The sequence below is a fragment of the Cydia fagiglandana genome, chromosome Z, assembly GCF_963556715.1.
Source record: "Cydia fagiglandana chromosome Z, ilCydFagi1.1, whole genome shotgun sequence".
Taxonomy (NCBI): domain Eukaryota; kingdom Metazoa; phylum Arthropoda; class Insecta; order Lepidoptera; family Tortricidae; genus Cydia; species Cydia fagiglandana.
Genome location: NC_085959.1, coordinates 31,604,796 through 31,626,934, shown reverse-complemented (window position 1 = coordinate 31,626,934; position 22,139 = coordinate 31,604,796). Strand labels below are relative to the sequence as shown.

At 36.0% G+C, this 22,139-nt stretch overlaps 1 protein-coding gene across 1 annotated transcript in view; it reads right to left on the bottom strand.

Annotated features, from left to right (window-relative positions):
• The window catches only part of LOC134678116 (uncharacterized), a 32,491-nt gene that overhangs the window by 5,294 nt on the left and 5,058 nt on the right, over positions 1 to 22,139 (bottom strand). The window contains exons 5-11 of the mRNA XM_063536566.1: positions 16,487 to 16,720; positions 14,016 to 14,138; positions 13,122 to 13,235; positions 12,291 to 12,476; positions 11,345 to 11,587; positions 9,877 to 10,131; positions 9,263 to 9,492 (exon numbers count right to left, since the gene is read on the bottom strand). Of these exons, the coding sequence (XP_063392636.1) occupies positions 9,263 to 9,492; positions 9,877 to 10,131; positions 11,345 to 11,587; positions 12,291 to 12,476; positions 13,122 to 13,235; positions 14,016 to 14,138; positions 16,487 to 16,720 (1,385 nt within the window). The remainder of the gene's footprint in view (positions 1 to 9,262; positions 9,493 to 9,876; positions 10,132 to 11,344; positions 11,588 to 12,290; positions 12,477 to 13,121; positions 13,236 to 14,015; positions 14,139 to 16,486; positions 16,721 to 22,139) is intronic.

The following is a 22,139-nucleotide window of genomic DNA, read 5'->3' as shown; positions in this document are numbered from 1 at the left end:
TTTTGTTAGATATTATAATGTATGGGATATTATGAAATAAAATGTCTTTAGCTCAAACACATGTAGATCCCAAACTACTGAACATTTTAACCTGAAAGTTTGAACATCGATTAATTACAAAAGGTATAAGTTAGTTATAAAAACAAATTTAAAAATATCTACCCTTAAGGGGGGAAATCGGGGAGGAGAAAGTTTGTATGGAAGAAAAATAAAAACATCAAATTTGTACCAAAAAAGGGCAAAAACGCATGGAAAAATTATTCAAAGATTATATTTAAACTTTTAAAATGCCAAATTCAGTGTTTTAGTAAACATTTTTAATCTTTGACTTTGGGCATAGTTCCATTTGTATGGAAATCGTTACCGCCACGCGCTATAAATTATTTTTTTACTACAAAAAAATGTATGAATGCCTACTTTAAAGTGATATTTTCCAGAATAAAGGATACATGGGCTACATCGTCCAATTTTTTATTTAATGCAAATCGTCACACTGTGATTGTACCATCCAAAATTGTCACAAAAAATTACATAATATTTTCATGTTTTATACGAAAATATATTTTTTGTATGGAAAGGCATAATAATTCTTTCAAAAATGAATTCCTCGTCCCTAATTTATACGAAAATGATATATAACTTGACCTAGTTGCTAAGACTAGGAAGGAATATAGCATAGATTGGACCTGGGGAGCCGACCCCTTCACCCCCCCTTTTTGGGGGGTCTGCATGGTACGATCTCCTGTGTACCGGGCCAGATCAACTTTGTTTGACCTAAGGAACAATCGTGCCAAGCGGCATCGCCTGAGACTAAAGTGCATGCTAAATGACCTTACTGACCCTACTATATACAAATGAATTATGTTTATAGGTGAATAGAATTCATTTTTAGTTTAGGGTGGCCAGTTACTGGCGAATTACCCTAAGTAAGTATGTTTTTTTTTTCATTCAGATGATTTCATAGGCCTAACTATATTACTACTATATTACTTCATATGTTTGTATATACTATGTATTGTTAAAATGATATTTCGTCAACTATAACACTAGGTATTGTTTTGTCTTTGGCTGTTGTGGATGTCCTTAGCTATGAGATTTTTCCAGCATTGTATGTGTAATGTTTTACAGCTACAGTAAATATTATATTCCTTTAATGATGACATTTTTTATCATCTCTCATGCCTTGAAACACTCGTAAAGCTCAAGATTCCTCTTTTTGAACTACCTACTCGCGAGATTTAGTCTTTAATTCTTTCTCGATTAGCCTGGGAAGTACTGTCATAAGGTGCAAATTTTGGTATCGGATGAATTCACTTAGCACAGATGTAATATACGTAAAGCTAAGCTAATTGAGCCCGGTAGAAATCCGCCACCCCCTGGCAGGTAGGCAGGGGGGGCAGTCAAAGTAATTTGTAATGGATTCAAGCTTTGAACTCCTTTTTAACCCCCTTAGAGGATGAATTTTTAAAAACGCTGAAATTACTTTTCTTGTATTCTAATAATATGCGCATATAAAAAGTTTCAAGCCCCACACTCGATAAAAATATTGATCTCCATACAAATGTTCAACCCCTATTTCACCACCTTGGGGGATAAATTTTCAAAAACGCTGAAATTAATAGTTTTCTTGTATTTCAATAATATATCTTATAACGAAGTTTGAAATTCCTAGCTTAAAATAAAACATGAACTCCATATAAACTTTCGTCCCCTTTTTAACCCCCTTAGGGGTTGAATTTTTCAAAATCGCTTCTTATCTCTTGTACACATTATAAATGTAACCTGGTGTGCAAATTTCAACTTTCTAGCAATTGTAGTTTCGGCTGATAATATTAATAATTGAATAAAAAATTGCAAACCGATTTTGATTTGTTCGTCAATATTTTTATTTTTTTCTATTAACTGTACATTAAATGTCTCAAAAATGAATTCCTTATGCCCGATTTATCTGGAAATGATACCAAACTCGAGGTGGTAGGTAAATAGGAGCCGATATGTAGCGTGTAACTTTGGATGCCCCCCTGCTTAGTGCTTACCCACCAGGGGGTGGCGTTTGGCTACCGGGCTGGATTGGCTTAGCTTTACCTATACTACATCTGTGCCAAGTGAATTCATCCGATACCAAAATTTGCACGTCCCATACATTGGGTGACACTGCTTACCTCACTAGATATAAGCACGAGGACTAAACAGCTCCCTTGTTCTTAAAGAACTAGGTATTTGTTCAAATATCGAATTTTTGAGCTTCAACTTATTACATGAAAATGCTGAATATTATCAAAATCGTTGATAAAACTTATTTGGTTTAGTTTAAAATTCATTAAGGATTATTTCTTATAAATACTAACACTTTTATCTGATCTTAATCTTAATAATTTTCTTGATAGTTAAAAAAACCGTCAACCGGTAAGGGTTGCCTCAGTACTCTCAGTAGGTAAGTGGGTGGGGGCTAGGTCACTGGGGTTAGGGTGGTTCACGGTTGTATGGGAAAATTTCAAACTCTAGACAGAAGAAGATGCACCCCCTTATTTTGTTATACTTATTAATTTATTATGTTGATAAAATACGCCAAGTTTTTTAAAAACTTTATCTCAACTACAAGGGAATGCTCAATCAAATTGCCTAGCCGAATAACATATTAGGTATTTAATGTCAACGCTGTAGAAAGTCGTTACAAACGCATTCTAAAGGTTGGATAGATTATCATTATCAACTTTTAGATCAGAAGAAACATACAAAACCAGATAGAGTTGTCAATCTTTTGAACCTCGAACATGGGTGTAACGACCAAAGTAAGGACGCCTTACATGAAGAATTCAGAAAGCAGCCACATCGACTTGCCATTTCCTATTTCTATCGCACGCGAATAATTACATTTATGTCCCGCTTGGACAGCAATATTATTATGCGCGTGCGATAGTGATAGGAAATGGCAGGTCAATGTACGAAATTCTTTGGGCTTAGCGTCCTTACATTACTCGTTCTACATATACATAGTTGTCTCTAATATTTTTTTAGAATTTTGACCTATAACCAGTGTAATAGGAAATTATGTACGCACCAAAGAGAATTTGAAATAGAGGCGGATTGTCACAGTAAATTAGGAAGCCACAATAAATTTATTGCCATCTTTCGACAGAACAACTTTTAGAACGCCATTTGACTTTGATCCTTATTTTCTCACTGATATGTCTTAAATTTGTTCATGTCTAAAAACGAGCTATGGCGCCATATGTTTGGCCTACTCTGGCTACATAATTTGCCATGACAATAACTCTCTTAACCACTCTATTCTATTTCTATTTCTATTCTACCTGGTACGCACATTTTTTTCTTCATTATGGCGGGATTCCACGAGTGTGCATTTTTAAGTCTGTCCAGACGGGAACAATTTTTCGCCAATCTGATTAAATTGTCCGGTCAAATCAGGTGGCGCCAAATTGGTCACTTTCACCAATTTTAAATTTGTGGTGATATGAGCGCTCTAAATTAAATAAAAACTTTTTACAAAAAAAAAGAAAACTAACTTCAAAAAGGATGAAATAAAATATTATCCTTTTTAAGTCTATGCGTTACCAACTGATATGTTTGAAGTCGGTGCCAAGCCAAGTAGTAACAATACCCGTCAAAAATAATCAGCCTTATGACTATAAATCACATTAGAACTGTACTAATAACTATTATAAATATGTAACAAGTAATTCTGTCTGCCTCTTTGTCGCCTTTTCATGGCTAAACAACTGTTTAGCCATGAAAAGGCGACAAGTTTCGAAGACGTTAGCGTCGCTAACTTAGCGAATATGTCAATGTCAAACTCGTAGTAAGGCTACACTTGCACTACATCAAATTAGCGATGTTCGGAAGCAAATGCTCGAGTTACTTTAGAAAACACCGAAATTACTTTACACGTGCCTTTAAAAACTGAAGAGTTCCCTCAATTCCTCATGGATTCCATCATCAGAACAGAACCAAATTAAAATGGGATCAACTCGGAGGTAGCTCCTTTCAAACAAAAAAAGAATTACTTAAATCGGACTACGGATGTCGGAGTAATCGGTGAACGTACATAGAAAAAAAATATATAGCCACAACCGAATACAGAACCTCCTCCTTCTATGAAATGGAAGTCGGTTAAAAATAATATCGGTCAAAATTGGCGGTTGAATTTGGCGAGCCAAATTGGCGTTTGGACGCAAATGGCAGCCCGCAAACCGCACGGCCTGATTTGATCGAAAAGTTTAATCAGAATATCTGGGAGACCGAGATTTGTTCGAAAAACATATAAAAACACAAAAAAATCTCGTTTTTCCAGAGATAAGACCTAGCTTGATCGCCCCCGAATACCCCCCTATAGCAAATTTCATCGAAATCGTTAGAGCCGTTTCCGAGATATAAACAAGAATTGCTCGTTTAAAGGTATTAGATTGGCGAAAAATTGTTCCCGTCTGGACATATGTCTCTTGTACTGAATATTAGAGATGCCCCGAATAGTGAATTTGGCCGAATACCGAATACCTAATATTCGGCCCCTCTCTCGGCCGAATACCGAATATTCGGCATGATATGCGAACCTTTTGAGTAACAATTATTATGAAAACTTTTCGCCAACAAAGCACAACGTTTTCTAAGATATATTTTTATGTTAAACAGAATTAATGAATGTACCTAGTTATGATTCGGTCAAATTGTGTTTTTTGAAAAACAAATTATAGCCAGCATTTGATGAATGTAGTATGATTCCTTTAGATATGGTGCTTTACGCACACTAGTGTCCAATCCCCTCCCCCTGACGCAACCCCCCTTTTTAGCATGAAATATGTCCCGTTTGACAGTTTTTTTTATTTTTTGGGGAAAGTATACTATATAGGAAAAAATTGTCAATGAAAGAAATAATTCTTATTAAATTCTTAACAAAAAAGATCATATTAAATTTTTGATATGACGCACCGTATTCATGTTATGGCTAGATGAACTTCGACAAAATATAACCGTTGAAAAACTTGTTAAAGATCAATATAACATAGTACGTGATAGTATTAAAAGAAATCATACAGGAGAATAACCTTGCAAGCTCATTTTCCGTATAAGATTTCTTTCAGTACTATCAAGTACTATGTTATATTAAACTTCAAGAAGGTAATACATGAATATGGCGAGTCTAACCAAAAAGTTGCATATAAGCTTTTTTGTTTAAAATTTATTAACGATTATTTCTTACCTTTACACTTTATTCCTAAGTCTTATACTCTTCTCAAAAATTAAAAAAAACCGTCACCCGGTACATATTTCATGCTAAAAGGGGGGGGTTGCATCAGGGGGAGGGGGAGGGACGCTAGTGTACGTAAAGCACCATACCCAAAGGTATCATACTACATTCATTGAATGCTGGCTATAATTTGTTTGTCTACCGCATACATTAAAACACAACTTGACCGAATCATTAGAGTCAATTAAATCCGACCCATGATAAAAATAAAATATTTTGTAATCAACAAATGCTCAAAAACGTGCCTTCGTATTTAACTACTTTCCAAGAATACGTTTTAAATATGGAATATATCTATTTTTTGGTAATTTTTTTGAGTAGTTTTTCTTTTTAGGTAGGTGCAACAGATATTCGGTATTCGGCCGAATAGTGGGCAACATTCGGCCGAATACCGAATATTCGGCAAAGTGGCCGAATAGGCCGAATACCGCATAGTTGCCGAATATTCGTGGCATCTCTACTGAATATGCTTGTGTTGTGCCTCACAGTACCGACGCGGTGAACACATTATCATTTTATTTACATTCCGTTAACGCATGCGTTCAACGCAGCGTTTATCGCATAAAACAACCGCCGCACCCGTGAAAGAAGTTTAAATGTGTTGTCAATTTTAATTTTCACCTTATTAGTTTTAAGTTAGTGATAAGTTAGATCCCCACCGAAAATCAGCGCTGCGGCTTACCGTCGCAGCATTACGCTGAGTGGGGGTCATATTTAACGTCTAAGCCTCGATATAAAATTTGTAATTTAATTGGTCTGTTGACGTAAATAAATGTATTTTCTTTCTTTCTTTCTTTCTTCTTTAAATCAGTGTAATTCAAAATATGCATCAAATGCACTCCTAGAGGATACAACTTTGTTTTCAAAACAAACAGAGAGCTTTTCCGAGCAGATGTGATGATAAAACCTTTATAAATGTGTAGTGTCTTACAAATATATGGGCTATTTATAAATTACTAGCTGTTGCCCGCGACTTCGTCAGCGTGGAATCTTATCTTCAACATTTTACATCTTTAGTACCTATAATTTTCATATCCAAGCAATGTTGAAATTAAGTACTTTTCTTTTTTAGCAAGTTGTATTTTCATCACCTTGTGGGATGAATTTTCTAAAACGCTGAAATCAGTTTTCTTGTATTTAAATTTGATACTTTTTTACAAAGTTTCAAGTTCCTAGCTTAAAATAAAATTTGCACCCGAAGACGAACTTTCATCCCCTTTTTAACCCCCTTAGGGGTTGAATTTCCAAAAACGCTGCAATCACTTTTTTTGTAATCGGCTATTATGCCTTTCTAAGAAGTTTCAAAGCATTTGTAATAGATAAAAATTTTCAACCCCTTTTTAACCCTGTTAGGGGATGAATTTTACAAAACGCTGAAATCACTTTTATTGTCTTCTAATAATATCCCCAAATCCAAAGATTCAAATCCACTACTCGAAAAAATTTTTGATATCCATACAAACATTCAACCCCTTTTTCACCACCTTAGGGGATGAATTTTCATAAACGCTGAAATTACTTTTCTAGTATTTTAATAATATGTCTTTTTACGAAGTTTCAAATTCCTAGCTTAAAAGAAAACTTTAACCCCATACAAACTTTCATCCCCTTTTGAACCCCCTTAGGGGTTGAATTTCTCAAAATCATCAGTCAGTCAGTCAGTCAGTCATGACACTTGCATTTATATCTTATTAATGCATTTATATATATAGATAATATTCTTCTATCTATATATATATAAATGCAAGTGTCCTGACTGACTGATTTATCAACGCGGAGCCGAAACTACAAAAGCCAGAAAGTTGAAATTTGCACACCAGGGCCCAGTTTTATAAAGTTACAAGTTACAGGTTACAAGAGTACAGGCTACAGGCACCTGTAATGCACTGTGAACGGCTACAGGTGTTTTATAAATACACATAAATAATTACAGTTGTAAAGAACCACGGTCAATCTCGATTACATGTGAAATCTACAGGTGTGAAGGACATCACTATTTAAAAAAAAACGTGTGTCATAGATACTCGGTTCTCTACTAAATTATGTGTTTTTGTTTGCTGTAAAATATTAATTACTGGAAAAATGGCCAGAAATGAAGGGAAAATCGAGTGGTTGAGAGCGGCGTTCCATGCCAAGGATATACTTTTTGGGCCGTTTTCAGATTCAGATTAAGTTAGATTTAATGAAATATTTACGTAATAAGTAAATAACATATAAATAAGTAGGTACTCTTTCACATGCTTACATTAAAATGTATCGTTTCGGTAGCGGCTCAAAGATAGAGAGGGTAGATAAATACGGTGTGTATCGAAAATTATGAATAGTACACTTTACCATAATGTGAATGCACTATACTTATATAAAGAGACGAATGCTAATAAATCAACGACAAATATCGGCAATAATCCCTTTCCATTTCCTAGTAGATAAAATAAAACGAATCGTCAATAAAATCAATATCAAACATATTGTCACTTTATTTCCTATTTACTATATATTTCAGATACATTAACAAAAACTGATAAGGTCAGTGCATAGAAAAGTATGCATGCCCTGGCACAATCGTTGGCGTTGGTGCTTAACAATAAAGAGTAAAGTTTAAAATCTCTCAGAAAACGAGTCTACAAGTAACTGCTGTTGTGCTGTTACAGGACTCAAGACGTATGTAAGTTTTTGTTACAAGTGTACCAATCTACCCTTGTAATTTACAAATTTTTTATAAAACGCCTGTTCGATTATGAGTTTAAAACTATAAAACTCCCGTATTTTCGTCTATGGTTGAGCTACAGGCACTTGTACCTGTAACCTGTAAAATTGTAACACAGTACTTTTATAAAACGCAAATTGTAAAAAACGGAGCAAGTGTTGCCAGTAAACGCCTGTAAACTTGTAACTTGTAACTTTATAAAACTGGGCCCAGATTGCATTTATAAAATGTACAAGAGATAAGAAGCGATTTTGAGAAATTCAACCCCTAAGGGGGTTCAAAAGGGGATGAAAGTTTGTATGGGGTTAATGTTTTTTTTAAAGCTAGGAATTTGAAACTTCGTAAAAAGATATATTATTAAAATACGGTGGTTAATTAAGGTGGTGAAAAAGGGATTGAAAGTTTGTATGGATATCAAACATTTTTTCGAGTGTGGGACTTGAATATTTGTATTTAGGGATATTATTAGAAGATAGGAAAAGTAATTACAGCGTTTTGTAAAATTCATCCCCTAACAGGGTTAAAAAGGGGTTGAAAGTTTGAATCCATTACAATTGTTTTGAAACTTCTTAGAAAGGCATAATGGCCGATTACAAAAAAAAAGTAATTGCAACGTTTTTGGAATTTCACCCCCTAAGGGGGTTAAAAAGGGGATGAAAGTTCGTCTGCGGGTGCAAATTTTATTTTAAGCAAAGAACTTGAAACTTTGTAAAAACGTTTTAAATTAAAATACAAGAAAACTAATTTCAGCGTTTTTGAAAATCATCCCTCAAGGTGGTGAGAAAGGGGTTGAAAGTTTGTATGGAGATCAGATATTTTGTGAGTGCGGAACATGAATCTTTGTATAAGGGCATAGGTACCTATTATGAGAATACAAGTACTTGCTAAAAAAGAAAAGTACCTACTTAATTTCAACATTGCTTGGATATGAAAATTATGGGTACTAAAGATGTAAAATGTTGAAGATAAGATTCCACGCGGACGAAGTCGCGGGCAACAGCTAGTATATAGATAAACAACACTTACTTTTTTCGAAGACCTATTTTGCATAATTTGAGATATAGGACTTTTACTAGACTGAACTTGGCTAAAAGAAACAATCACTCCATCCTTCGTCTTATTTGGATACGGTCGAACCAGGCAAGGATATAGGGCTGTGGACCAAAAATAACACGTCATGATACTATGTTTTAAAAGGTACTTAGTTTAAAAAGGTATCGAATTTAAGAACACTACGTATAAAGCAATTTTAAGATTTTTAATAAGTGGGGCAGCAATAACCTGGTAACTTCTGTGGTGAGTCGATGAGGTCACATTCGCACGGAGGACGACTATCTTGTAGTTCTTTTTGAGCCAGCTCGGCCAACTCTTTCGCTCTCTCTTTGAACATCTTCTCGGCTAGCTCACTAGCCAGTTTCTGCGTCTTCATCTGGAGCTCATGTTCTTGCCACCGTGAGCTGTGCCTGGAGACTGGTGAAACTGACGACCTCATCTTATCAACGCAAGATTCACCCACCCACTGCAATTCAGTACCATCATGTTAGGATTTCTATTAAGATTTATGGAACTGGGCTGCGATATTACTACAAAAATTACTCGTGATGAATGCTCTCCTGACCGATTTCGGCCACAGCGACTGCGTGCTCTGGAGTAGGCAATTATTAACTGGTGTTATTAGAGTGTAGCTGATCCACTCTCTAGTGCGCCCTTAAGTGGCTCACGTACCCTAACTTCTTGCTAAATACTCGAGCGCATTTTGGGCACGTCAGCACAACACCTATATAATTGTAGGAAATTGAGGCTGGCGGCCGAGCCTTAAGCTAATCTCGTTTTTTGTCGAGCTCACTGCGGCGCTTAAAACTATATTAACGAAGTAAATTACCTATGAGTGCTGAATTACTACCTGTGCGTGGCTCCTTTCAATTACTGTTGCAATAGCGATGTCAAGTTCACTGAGCAAAAGTCCGGAAAAATAAGCACGAACGCTTTTTTTGACTTCAGTACTTTGGTCCCAATTATGTTTGTCTTCGAGACACTTCAAGAGGTTACAAGGCATCTGAGAGCCGATGGTTTCCATTTCCGATTTTAGGCCGTTAAATAAATTCTTAAGGAGTGACGAGAGAAGCCGACTTCGTAGTGACGTACACGAACACGATCCCTAAGAGAATGCAATTATACCTAAATGAATTATACAGGTATACTTATACACTGTGTAACATGAGGAAACCGAATAATTTTAACCACGCATTTCTGAGTCAAAGAAAGTAAAAAATGTAATATGAGTTTAGGTCAATTTCGCCAAAAAAAAATTTTTTGTTTTGTTTTTTTTTTTAGTTTTTGAATGTATTTGTACATAAAAAATGTTATTAGATAACTTGTCACTTAAAATTGATTTTTACATTTTTTTTTTCGTAAAACCTACTTTTTGCAAAGTGTTACTTGTCCCTTTTTACCATCTATCAATAAGGATACCTATTTAGACTACGTCCCATAGCAGCAACATCACCGTCAAAAAGGCCTTTTACACTATGTAACAATAAAATCTTTTTTTTTAATTAAAAATATCTCTGAAATTAGGCGATATTTCAAAAAAGTTTATAGGACATTTTTGTCTCTAAATATGATCAGGAATACGCTGTTAAAATTATTCGGTTTCCTCATGTTACACCGTGTATTATAGTAAGTATACCTATTTGTGAAAATGTAATTACAAGTTAACAATTCTCTCGGCGTATGTCGAGCATAATACAACAAATATATAAATACGATGGTAATGGATTATATTCACTACATCAGTAGTAGCAAGAAGAATTAGTGATCAGGCGTCATAGAACTGAGCTACCAAGACCCAATACTTAACCTTCACAGCGAATATTTCCACCGTATCCTTCATACCTCATGCCTTGCAGGCGAAAACGCTGGTTCATTTACGTATACCGGGTATAAGGCTAAGTTTCCACCAAAGCTGTGCGAGTGTAGGTGAGCGGTGCGAGGATGTGTAGTGTACCGGCTCTTTTCAAATAAGCAAGCAGGGTGCGGTGAAGCGTGTTTTGCTCGCGTCCAACTCGCAAATTTCGCAACACATCCGTCGCAACACATCCCTCGCAACACATCCCTCGTAACACCTCCCATACATTCCTCGTTCACCACATCCTTCCCTTAAATTTATATGTACAAAAACATCGATCCGCTGTTTCGAGCGACCTGTTTGAACTGGAGCTGCACTGAGCGAGGACAGGTAAATGAACTGTTTCTATTGGTGCATGACAAACACATCACACAGCTTTGGTGGAAACGCAGCCTTCGTCATTCCCGTATAAAGTCCCTTATTCTCAGCAATAGCACAGGCATATTCTACCAGTGATAGTCACCTGAGTGGTATCGCTCGGCGAGCACTTGCACAACGCGGCCAGCGACGGCGTCCGCTTCGCCTCCACCGCTCGCTCTACGGGCTCTTTGCAGCGGCATTTCATCACCTTAGCTTTTAACTCATCAAGCTTATCCTTCTTACTCCTCAAATCTTTCACTAATGCTCCCATACGATTTTCACACATGGTCTGACAACCTTCTAAGTCTTCTATCATTCCATTTTTTTCTTCCATATAATCTTCGATCTAAAAACAAAAAAATAAGATGTAGGGTAGGTACTGTTTAATTAAAAGAGAGCGTGATTAATATTAGACATGACTTGTTTTTGTTATTTCCACAAATTCAGATGTTTCCAGTTACATATACCTACTTATCGCATAGTCATAGTGTAATAAAAGCGTCCTAGCAAATTTAAAAGATCAAAGTATAAACATACCAACGTACATATTTGTCCATAAAATAAAAAACGAATGAGTCATAATGTATCATCATTATTGTTTAAAATATTTTGTCTTTATGCTACTTGTCATGACGCGGATAATTTTATCAAAAGATTAGTAATACCTACTCATATCATATCTTTAATCATATTTGTAACATTAAGTACTTTCTATGTACATATTGAATGTATCCGTAACTAAATATTTGATGATCATGAACATTTTGAAACATGCCTACTTAAAACAAATAGTGTTGCATTACCTTTCAAAATATGGTGAAATTGTGTCACAAAAAATTAATCAATCTATGTTCGCTTTCTCAAAGGACGCTTAAGATCGGTTTTCCTAGGATAGCGGTGCACCATATAGCGGCCGTCTCCTTACTAAATAATACGGCTAAATATGGATGTCGTAGTATTTGCATGGAGACGACCGCTATATGACGGCACCGCTATCCTAGGAAACTAGAGCATTAGCGGACGCACGCGTATACACGAGGGATACATACTCGTTTCTTCAAGAGCGCCGTGCGAGCATCCTCCTCCAGCAAGTCCTGCGACGCCTGCGCCACCTGCCCGCGCAGCGCCTCCAGTTCCACGCGGTGCGCACACTCCGCCTCGTGCGTCAGCACCTTCGCCACCTCTATCGCGTCCTCCAGCGCACGATGTTGACTACGCTCATGCTCCTCTTTCCACTGGCATACAATTTTAGATATAAACCGAATATACGAGTAATAAAAATAACGACCCAAATCGGACTTTAAGATACTTAAATATTACGTCTATCTAGACGATATGGATTAGATTACAGTCTGTGCGGAAAGAGAAGTGTCGTGGAATGTATGGAAACCTATACAAACTGTGACCTCCTGTTTCAGTGTCAAACAGTGTGATGGTTTTTCAAACAATAATCGGCCAAGAGCATGTCTGGCCCGGACCATGCAGACCATGTGTAGGGTGTCGTAGTTACCATTCTGTCAAAACAGGCCAGGCGGCGGGGGCTATCAGTAAGTATCATAAGGTAGTAGTACCTTTGCAGCGCTTTGTACTTACGTCTTTTTACTTAGAAAAGAAGATTTAGAAGATAGGGGGTTGTGCACAAATCACGCGAGGTGTTCTCGGCAATTTTTTGACCAAATCCAAAATTAAATAGTTTTTACCCACTTGACAATCCATAAGATGTAAGCGATCGCAGAATTTTATTTATTCTATGGGAAGTTCCATAGATATCTGCTGCGTGACGTTGATTAGTCTGTTAACTGTGATTAGTGCAACTGGCCCAAAGTAAAATCAAGCTTTAACCAAATACCACGTAACGGAAAATAAGCTAAAAACAGTACCGCTAAGTTTCTGTCAAGCTGGGAACTTTTGCACTGATGTTCCGTGAGCTGTGCGCTGACGCGCGCGACGTTTTCGGCCAGCTGGGCCCGTCCGCATGCTCGCGCGCACATCTCCTGTGCACAACGCTTGTAAAATTATGCCTTGCTAATAAATCCGGAGTTATGACTCTTACACACTGAGAGAAAAATCATCACCAGGAATTAAAAAACAGTTCTGTACTGGGGGAAAAAATTAAGTTTTAGTAATAATTATGGACGTTTCACTATTTCTGTAAAGTTTAATTATTTCTACAAACAGCTCAGTAATCCCAAATATAATTTCAACAAACAGATAATAGAAATTGCAAGAACTAATAGAAATTACAAAAGTCAATTTGTTCCTATTAGTTGACTCTCCTTCTCCCCGGGATTAAGTTTATTTTTGTAATACTAAGTGTGTTTTTGTTGTACTTTTCTCTCAGTGCAGAGGGTGTAAAGCTACAGGGAACGTAAAGTCAGCAAAACTATTTGCTTAGTACCCCTGCAACCCTGCATATTATATATTTGATGACTGCATATGAACTGTAGAGGCAGCACAGGAGCTCCCTGGTTTTTGGCGCGTATATATACCTAGAGGCAAGTTGAAGTTTTCAATTTAGGCCACTAGATGGCCGACCCTAAAACGCCCATGAGAGTGTGCAAGAATTTTACGGGACAGCACGTGCTTATAGACGTAAAGCGTTAGAGTTTAAAAATCAGGTCCCCATGAGACAAGTCCTCTAACGCGCACGGTCCCTACGCACTAATTCCGCGGGTACAACCTGCCCCTTCGGTACACCTGCATGTAATATGATATTTTTCGATCAAGTGTAATGAAAACGATTATATCAACAATCTGTTTAGCTTGCACCCCACCTTCTCAAGCTGCTTCAATGTTTCTTGATCCTTCTCCGCCACTGAGCTTTTCTTCTTCAGCGCGTCCACCAGCGGCAAACATGCCAGCTTGATTTTGTTCCTCTCATCCAAAACTCTTGCCGTCTGGTATTTTCACATGAGTATTTAAGACTACATCAACCGCCCAGTGGCGCCCCCATTTGGGGAACTTTGTTTTCTAGTAAATCAATTAATTTAACTATGTATATATCAGTATAATTATGAGTACTGTTGTCTCACTGATTTCCCAACTTTTGGTCTTTGTCACAAAGCTAGTTTTATTTCGGTATTATTTTGCTTTATCACCTAAACGAAAAATGTGGCTACCATTTGCCGTTTAGTTGATAAAACGAAAAATAAACAAAATAAAACTACATTTGTGATAAAGACCAAAAGTTGGAAAATTAGTAGGACAACACGAGCAATATACTGAATTATACATAAATTAATTGGTTTATTGGTTTGGTCGAGTGGACACCAAACATAGTGCGGCGTTACGGCAGACCTCTAGAAGGAGATGACGGCACGATCTTGACGTCTTTCGGAAAGATTGGCCTAATATTGGCATGGAACGAGACGCGTGAAAGAAAGAGAGGGAGGCCTTTGCCCAGCAGTGGGACACAACAGGCTAACAAATAAATAAATAATTAGAAGACACAATTCCCCCAATGAGGGCGCCACTGGACGGTCAATGCAGTCATAGTTACGTGATATGTAATTATGGTAGAATATGTTATTATTGCTTAGGTTTATAATTAATGTATGTACGTTGAACTTTTAGTTTTCTGTTAGACGTACGTACGTACACGTACGGCCACGAAATTTGATTTGTGGATAACTTCGTGTCTTGTCATTGATAATAATATCTATTACAGTACATATTATAGTTCGTTTTTTTAGCAGTAGATTAAAGGTAAACAATCTTGACGTGTCTTTTGATTGAAAAACACTTATGAAAAATAAGTCACGGCAAATATGTAACAATTATGAATAATGTACGATTATTTACATTCTTTTGCTTTCATAAGTAAGAGTTATTAATTTTTAACAAGCTTTTTTCAAATAAAAGACACGTCAAGATCACCTAGTCTTTTTCTAATGCTAAAAAAACGTACTATAGTAATTATGAATGAAATGCATGAAATAAAGCACCAGATAATTATTAGAAAAACACCGATAGGAGATATTTATAAACACAAGTTCTATTAAATAAATGTGATAGGAATATAAAAAGTAGGTGAATTGACCGTGACGTCACGATGTAATGTTTCATATAAATTACATATCAGCAAATCGTTTTGACAGTTCCAAAAAAGCAACTGATTTGACTAGTAGGAAAATACCCTATTATAAGAAATAGCCAACTATGCACGGACAAAGGGCCAATATCTATACTTTTTAATGTCTTGGTTTGTTGTAGATAGGGTAGTACGTATATTTTTGGTACTTTGTCCGTGTCGATATTATAGACCTTGATCCTATACAGATGTAGGGTAATTAGCAATAGCTGGCCACTTTTAGTAACTGGCCACCCCAAACTAAAAATGAATTCTATCACCAATTAATATATTTTTTTATTCTATTCAAAAATGAATTCTATTCGCCTGTAAATAGAATTAATTTTAGTATATGGTGGCCAGTTATTGAAAGCTTATACTAAAATGAATTCTGGTTATAAGTGAATAGAATTCATTTTTAGTTAAGGGCGGCCAGTTACTAAAAGTGGCCAGTTACTGGCTAATTACCTTACAATAATAGTTATTTACGATACAGGTGTGAAAAGTGCCTATTCGCACGTGTATCGTACCGTACAACGTTTTACAGTACCTACATATGTCCCTTTAAATTTTCGACGTAGTTACGTAATGTGGTTATTATAACACCTGGTATCGTAAAATGTGGCACCAGATGTACCTACTGTAATAATTATTATTGAACACAGATTTATACATAATATGTAGGTACAGTCAACGGTAAAAATATGGGTGTACAAATCATTTCAAAAATATGTCCCATAACTCTTACGTCAGTGAATTAAGAACTATGGGACATATTTTTGAGTAAGTTGTCTACACCCATATTTTTACCGTTGACTGTACATAAGGAAATATGAAAGCCTACCGGTAATGACCGGTACCTACAGTCCGCAAACCGACTGCAACTTGTATGGGAACTGTACGCCGACGTTGCAGTTGGCGTGCAGTCGGCGTGCAGTTCTCATACAATTTGCAGTCGGGTTGCATTCCATATGTATCGGTCCTAAGCATTATGAATTTAAAGAAGGAGTTGTCCCACAGTCAACGATAAGCAAGAAGCGCGTAACGATGAGCCAGTTCATTTTTGCGAACGACTTTTCCAAGATAAAGCTCTTGTGGCAAGGCAATAGGTCCTCACCGAGTGAACAAGAATGTAGCATCTTTGCTTTAGCACAAGTGACTATAAACCTAACTAACCTGCTTTTGATACTCCTCCTCCTTATCCTTGGCGACCCGCAGCCGCCGCTGGTAGCCCGCGTCGAGATCTCGCCAGGCCATCTCGGCGCGCTCCAGCTGCTCACCGCGCTGCCGCACGCGGTGCGTGAACTGCTCGGCGCGATTTTTCAGCTCCTTCGTCTCCGCCTCTATTTTCGTCAGACGCTCCATGCACTTTTTGTCCGGGCAACATCCCTTTAGTGCTATATTTGATGCCTAAACCCAAAGCAGGCTAATCAGGGAGCAACATTGATAACACTTGTAGGCTTAGAACGCACTGCGATTAATTTATTGTGTTTTCAGTCTAATTTCTTGCGGTTTCAGTCTTGAAAGTGCTTGCGCTTATCAGGCTTGCCGGAGGTACGTTACACTTTTTGCGGTTCTGAATCCGCAATAAAATAACCGCAGTGCGTTCCAAGACTTCTAAGCAGCGGCGTTAGTGCAGTGTTGGCGATGGTAGGTTTGTATTTTCGCATTATTCACATTTCGACAATGGATTTCCTCAGAGTACCATGTATTGCCTAAGTGATTAAAAATAGAAAACTTAGAAAATATCGCCAACATAGGTACTGGGTGCTTCCTCTAACAAATCAAAGAGTGAATACTTCAATAGAAATGGTAAAAAGGGTATACATACAAAAATAATTTTCACGCGGTCACGGACTTTTAAACAACTACCTAAGTACTCTTATATTATAATTATAATGATAGTAAAAACACATTGCCTATGTGTACATAAGTATGTAATAGTATCTGTTATATTTATTTGTGCACTTTTTGCAGCAATAACACAAATTGTAAACCATAGAGTAACCATATATTATACTATGCCTTCAATTTTTTGACAAGTTTTCACATATAGTTTGTCAAAAAAAAAATGTTAGACAAAATGAAATACCAAGACGGTTTGTTTGCCTACCACAAAAGGTGAAGATCAAAATATCGTTGGAAAGAGAAGTATCGCGGAATGTAGCTATGGGGCACAACACATTCAACGACTCTTCTCTTTCCGAACAGACTGTACCTATCTGCTCAAATATGCAAGCGTGATAGAGAGGCAGAAAACGAAACTTCGATTTTCGTATTTTGCAGTAAGCCTCCTAGGCAGAGTTTGGCGTAATATTCCCTATTTAATTACCTACGTGCGTAACTTTAGACTGGCTAAAAGGCTAATACTCGTAGCATATTCGCATCACTTAAATGGCACGTATTATTGAAGAACATAATATTATATAAAAACTAAAAGAAAGCATAAAATCCAGAACCCTTAAGAAAGTACCAAATGAATTTAGGTAAGTATAAAGTAAAACTGTGGAGTGTATGTGTGGTTATACCGCCGTAAAAAAGAACCTAGATAAGGTAATTGCGTCAGTTCACCGTGCAGTGCCTGTTTCCGTCCAATGGGGTTGGCCGGTGGAAGTTTTTAGCAGATGGCGCCATCATAGCTTGCCCTGTCATTCCATACAATTGTGTCCATTTTTTGTTACAACTACCCTGGATGCCAGCCCTTTAAGCCAAATTTCATAGAAAAAGGGGCAAGTTATGATGGCGCCATCTATGCAAACCTTTGACAGTTGCCAACCCCATTGGCAGAGTTGCTACAAAGAATTGCGTATAATTTGAGTATAAACCTATATACGACATTACCGAACAATTTTGGACTTAATACAATCCTTAATAATGTCTAAATAATAGATCTATCTACATAAAGAAGATATTTAGCAAGTTGCAAATTAAAAATAAAACATATTAGTTACAGTTTTCAGAGGTCATAAGACCAAGAAACAAGTTTAGGCAGCAAATGGGTCAATTTCACCAAACGAGCATTTTTGTCTAATTCCCATGGAATTTTGAAATACTAACATTACACAAAAAAAAATATGCTGAGAATTTGATAAAAAATATAATAAATATTAATTTTCTTATGGGATAAAAATATTCATAAAACTATAAAAGTTATTTAAATTTAAAATTTTGGTCAGGGCACGGGAATTAGTGTGTCCATGGAAATTAGATTTTACTAGGACGGAAATTAGAACACGGCACGGGAATTGTTCTCTTAACTTATTTTGGTACTTAAAACTATTATTTATATATATTTTAATCTACAATAATATACTGCAACCACACTGAAGTGGCATCGGACATATTTACCTTCTTTAATTTTAGTTTCGAACGACAAATCTACGAAAGTATGTTACACTAAAAACTACGTATTTGAATAATCCTTTCCTTTATTTTAATGGCAACTAATCTCTCTTTCTTAGTAAAATGTACATATTTCAAAACAATACTTTGAGTAGTTTCGTAAACTTGTCCGCCTTTACATACAAAACTATTAATTAAAAAGTGTCATTATGTATCTGCATGTAGATAGGTACAAGGTGTATGATCTGGTATATGGTCTTATAGGAAATGATACTAAGAAATAAATAGGGGCACATTGAGAAGAAGTTATTGTGTAAGTTAATCTGAAGAAATCGAATATGCTGCCTTCATAAATTAATAACCCAAAAAATTGTTTGAACACATATTTTTATTTTTTATTATTTTTTATTTATTTTATTTAATTCTAAACAATATACATTGTGTCGAATAGTAATACATGCATATAATTAGTACATACATTAAAAACTAGGGTCAAATATATCTTATCTCTACCAAGTACAAATTCAAAAAAAAAAAAAACGAGGCCTTAAAAAAGTTAACGTTACAAATACAAATACCTTAAAAATACAATTCCCATTATGATATGTCATATGAGGTAAGGTGGGGTAAGACTATCACCGAGGTAAGACTATCACTTGTATAGAATCCTCATACTGTTAGTCTTGCCCTGATCAAAATAAACTAAGTTAGTCTTCCCCCGCCTTACTTTACACATAGGTATACGGGGTGTCCCTGCCCTGCGGGAAAATCTTCAAAGTGTAGGTTGGTCAAGTAATTTCTCAAAAATATCATAATCTTCCTAAACAATACTTGCTAAAACAATACCCCCTGGCATTGACTAAAATAACCGACTTGGTTTCTCATTACATCCCAAAACTGTTTTGTAGTAGAGTAGAAGAACTGCGTTGCGAGATTTGCATCTTTTTACATGAATTCTTTTTGATAGGATCCTCCATCTTTATTCATACTCACATCGTCCATCGTAGTGTACCTTTACTTTCCCTACTAATTATAAGAACTAAAAGGTAACGTTGTTATCGCATATATTTCTATAGGATTACAAACTTAATTATGCAGTTATCTTTAGGACGTGACTAATATTGCAGTATTAGTAGATTTTTATGGCTTAAAAAGCTAAAACATAATTACGTTTCTAATTTGGAACTTGTGGGTATGCTAGAAGTACCTTAAAATAATATTGATTGAGAGTGATTGTACCAGTTACAAAACTAAGGGATTTTAAAGTGTATTAATTCTTAGACTACATGCTCAAATTAAATGTTATTTAGATAGAATGTTATTGAGATTTGATGGTACGGCCGTGCCACTTTGTTTTGCTCGACTTGGCCGCGGCACTGCCGTGCCCCGAGATCCTTTGTCCTTCTTCAGGCCTCAAACTATCTCCATGCCAAATATGTATTATCAAGATGATATTGTTTCAGCGGCTTAAGCGTGACAAGATAACAGACAGACAGACAGAGATACTTTCGCATTTATAATATAGTAAGAATAGGATATATTTAATTTTTCTTGTACCTATTAGAAAAGCTAATTTATTTAAACTTTCACGATTATTAAACATTATCAAACTGCACAACGGGACTTAATCGCGTATTTAAGTTTTAAGATTTAGTTGTAAATCTTAAAACTTAAATACGCGATTAAGTCCCGTTGTGCAGTTTGATAAAGCTAATTTATAACAACTAATCTATTAAACGAGCAATTCTTGTATATATTTCGGGGATCTTGGAAACAGCTCTAACGATTTCGATGAAATTTGATCATATATGGGCGTTTTCTGGGATGAAAAATCGATCTAGCTAGGTGTCTCTGGGAAAACGCGCATTTTTGAGTTTTTAGGTAGGTATATGTTTTCCGAGCAAAGCTCGGCCTCCCAGATATTTAAACTTTATACGGCTTACGCTGTCAGCTGTCAAATTTACAAAAAAAACCATTGTAAATTTGATTCATTTTGTTTCATGTAACCTTAGGTACGGGTATTATAATATGTAATAATTCCAAAAATAGTTTTATGTTTATATAATATTTTAATGTTATAATATGATCAATTAATAAGGTAAGGTGGCGCAAGACTAACATTACGAGGATTCCATACAAGTGATAGTCTTACCCCAGTGTCGTCTTACCCCACCTTACCTTACGTATTAAAATTGCCCGGGTTATTCGGGTCCACCCTGTAAGTATGTACTATAGTACTTATACTAAAAAACCGTTCATAGATTTTTGTGCATTCTTTGAGATTTCCTTAAATGTAAAATAGAAAGATATACGTCATATTATTATTACATATAATATATATTCAATGCCAATATATATATATATGTAATAATAATATGACGTAAACATTGCTAATTAACTTACAGTGCCCCCAATTAAAAATTTGTTGACAATAAATGTAATATTTTCTAATTCCCGTGCCACTTAATCAGCTGTTTTAGGTAAATATTCTATGGGAATTAGGGCACGGAAATTAGAATTCGTAATAAAAAAATTCGCCAAAAATTTAAATCGTGTTTAACCAAACTGTTATGTTATCGCTTACATAAAGAAACATAAAGGGTTCCTAAATATGACAATTGTTATTGAAAAGCTATGTGGGAAATAAAATGTATAAGGGGCATCGAAATTAGAAAAAAATTGTCGCCCACCCGGATTCCGAAATACTTATGCGATTTGCTCGAACACGCCGCGGCTTGACTTACATCCGCTTGCTTTGAGAAAGAGCCGAATACTGCCAGTACAGGTGAGGCGGGACACGAGGCGGTTCAGATACATACGTCGGCTGTCAGAGGCCTTTGAGTTTTGCCGACGAAATTTTACTCGCGCGCTCGGACAAAATTTAAACTTCGATCACGAGTTATTTACCACAATGAAGTTAATAGTGTATGTGCTCAGTGATAGTAAATATCATCTATTTTAAGTATTTGACACTAAATTAGTGATACTAATGTAGAATTTTTCATAGGATTTTTCATTATGCTCAAAAGTAGATTCCGGACAGGGCACGGGAGTAGTAATTTGAGCCTTTAGGTATTTTTAAGTGTACTCTAAAAACCAATTAATCAGTGAATTCATGTGGAACCCCGTGTGAAAGTGTGGCTTCTTTATGTAAAAAAAAAATGGTAAGTATTATCTGATGCTAACCCGCGATTTTCATCATGGACAGAAAAAAAATCGTGTTCAGAAATTGACCCAAATGTTTATGTTATGTTTATTAACTGTTCTAGGTAGAACAGAATGTAAGTAATATTTTTAGCACGTATGTATACTAGACTAATTACTTTAATTAATGTATACTTACAGGTTCGCGGTTTAAAATTATACGTATGTTGCAAATGCATTTTATTACTTTCTATTGGTGGCAATCTTGCAATTTTTACTCAAGTATAAGTAGTTTTTGATACATGCTTTGTAAAATCTGCCTGCGATTTATAGTTGTGTTTGC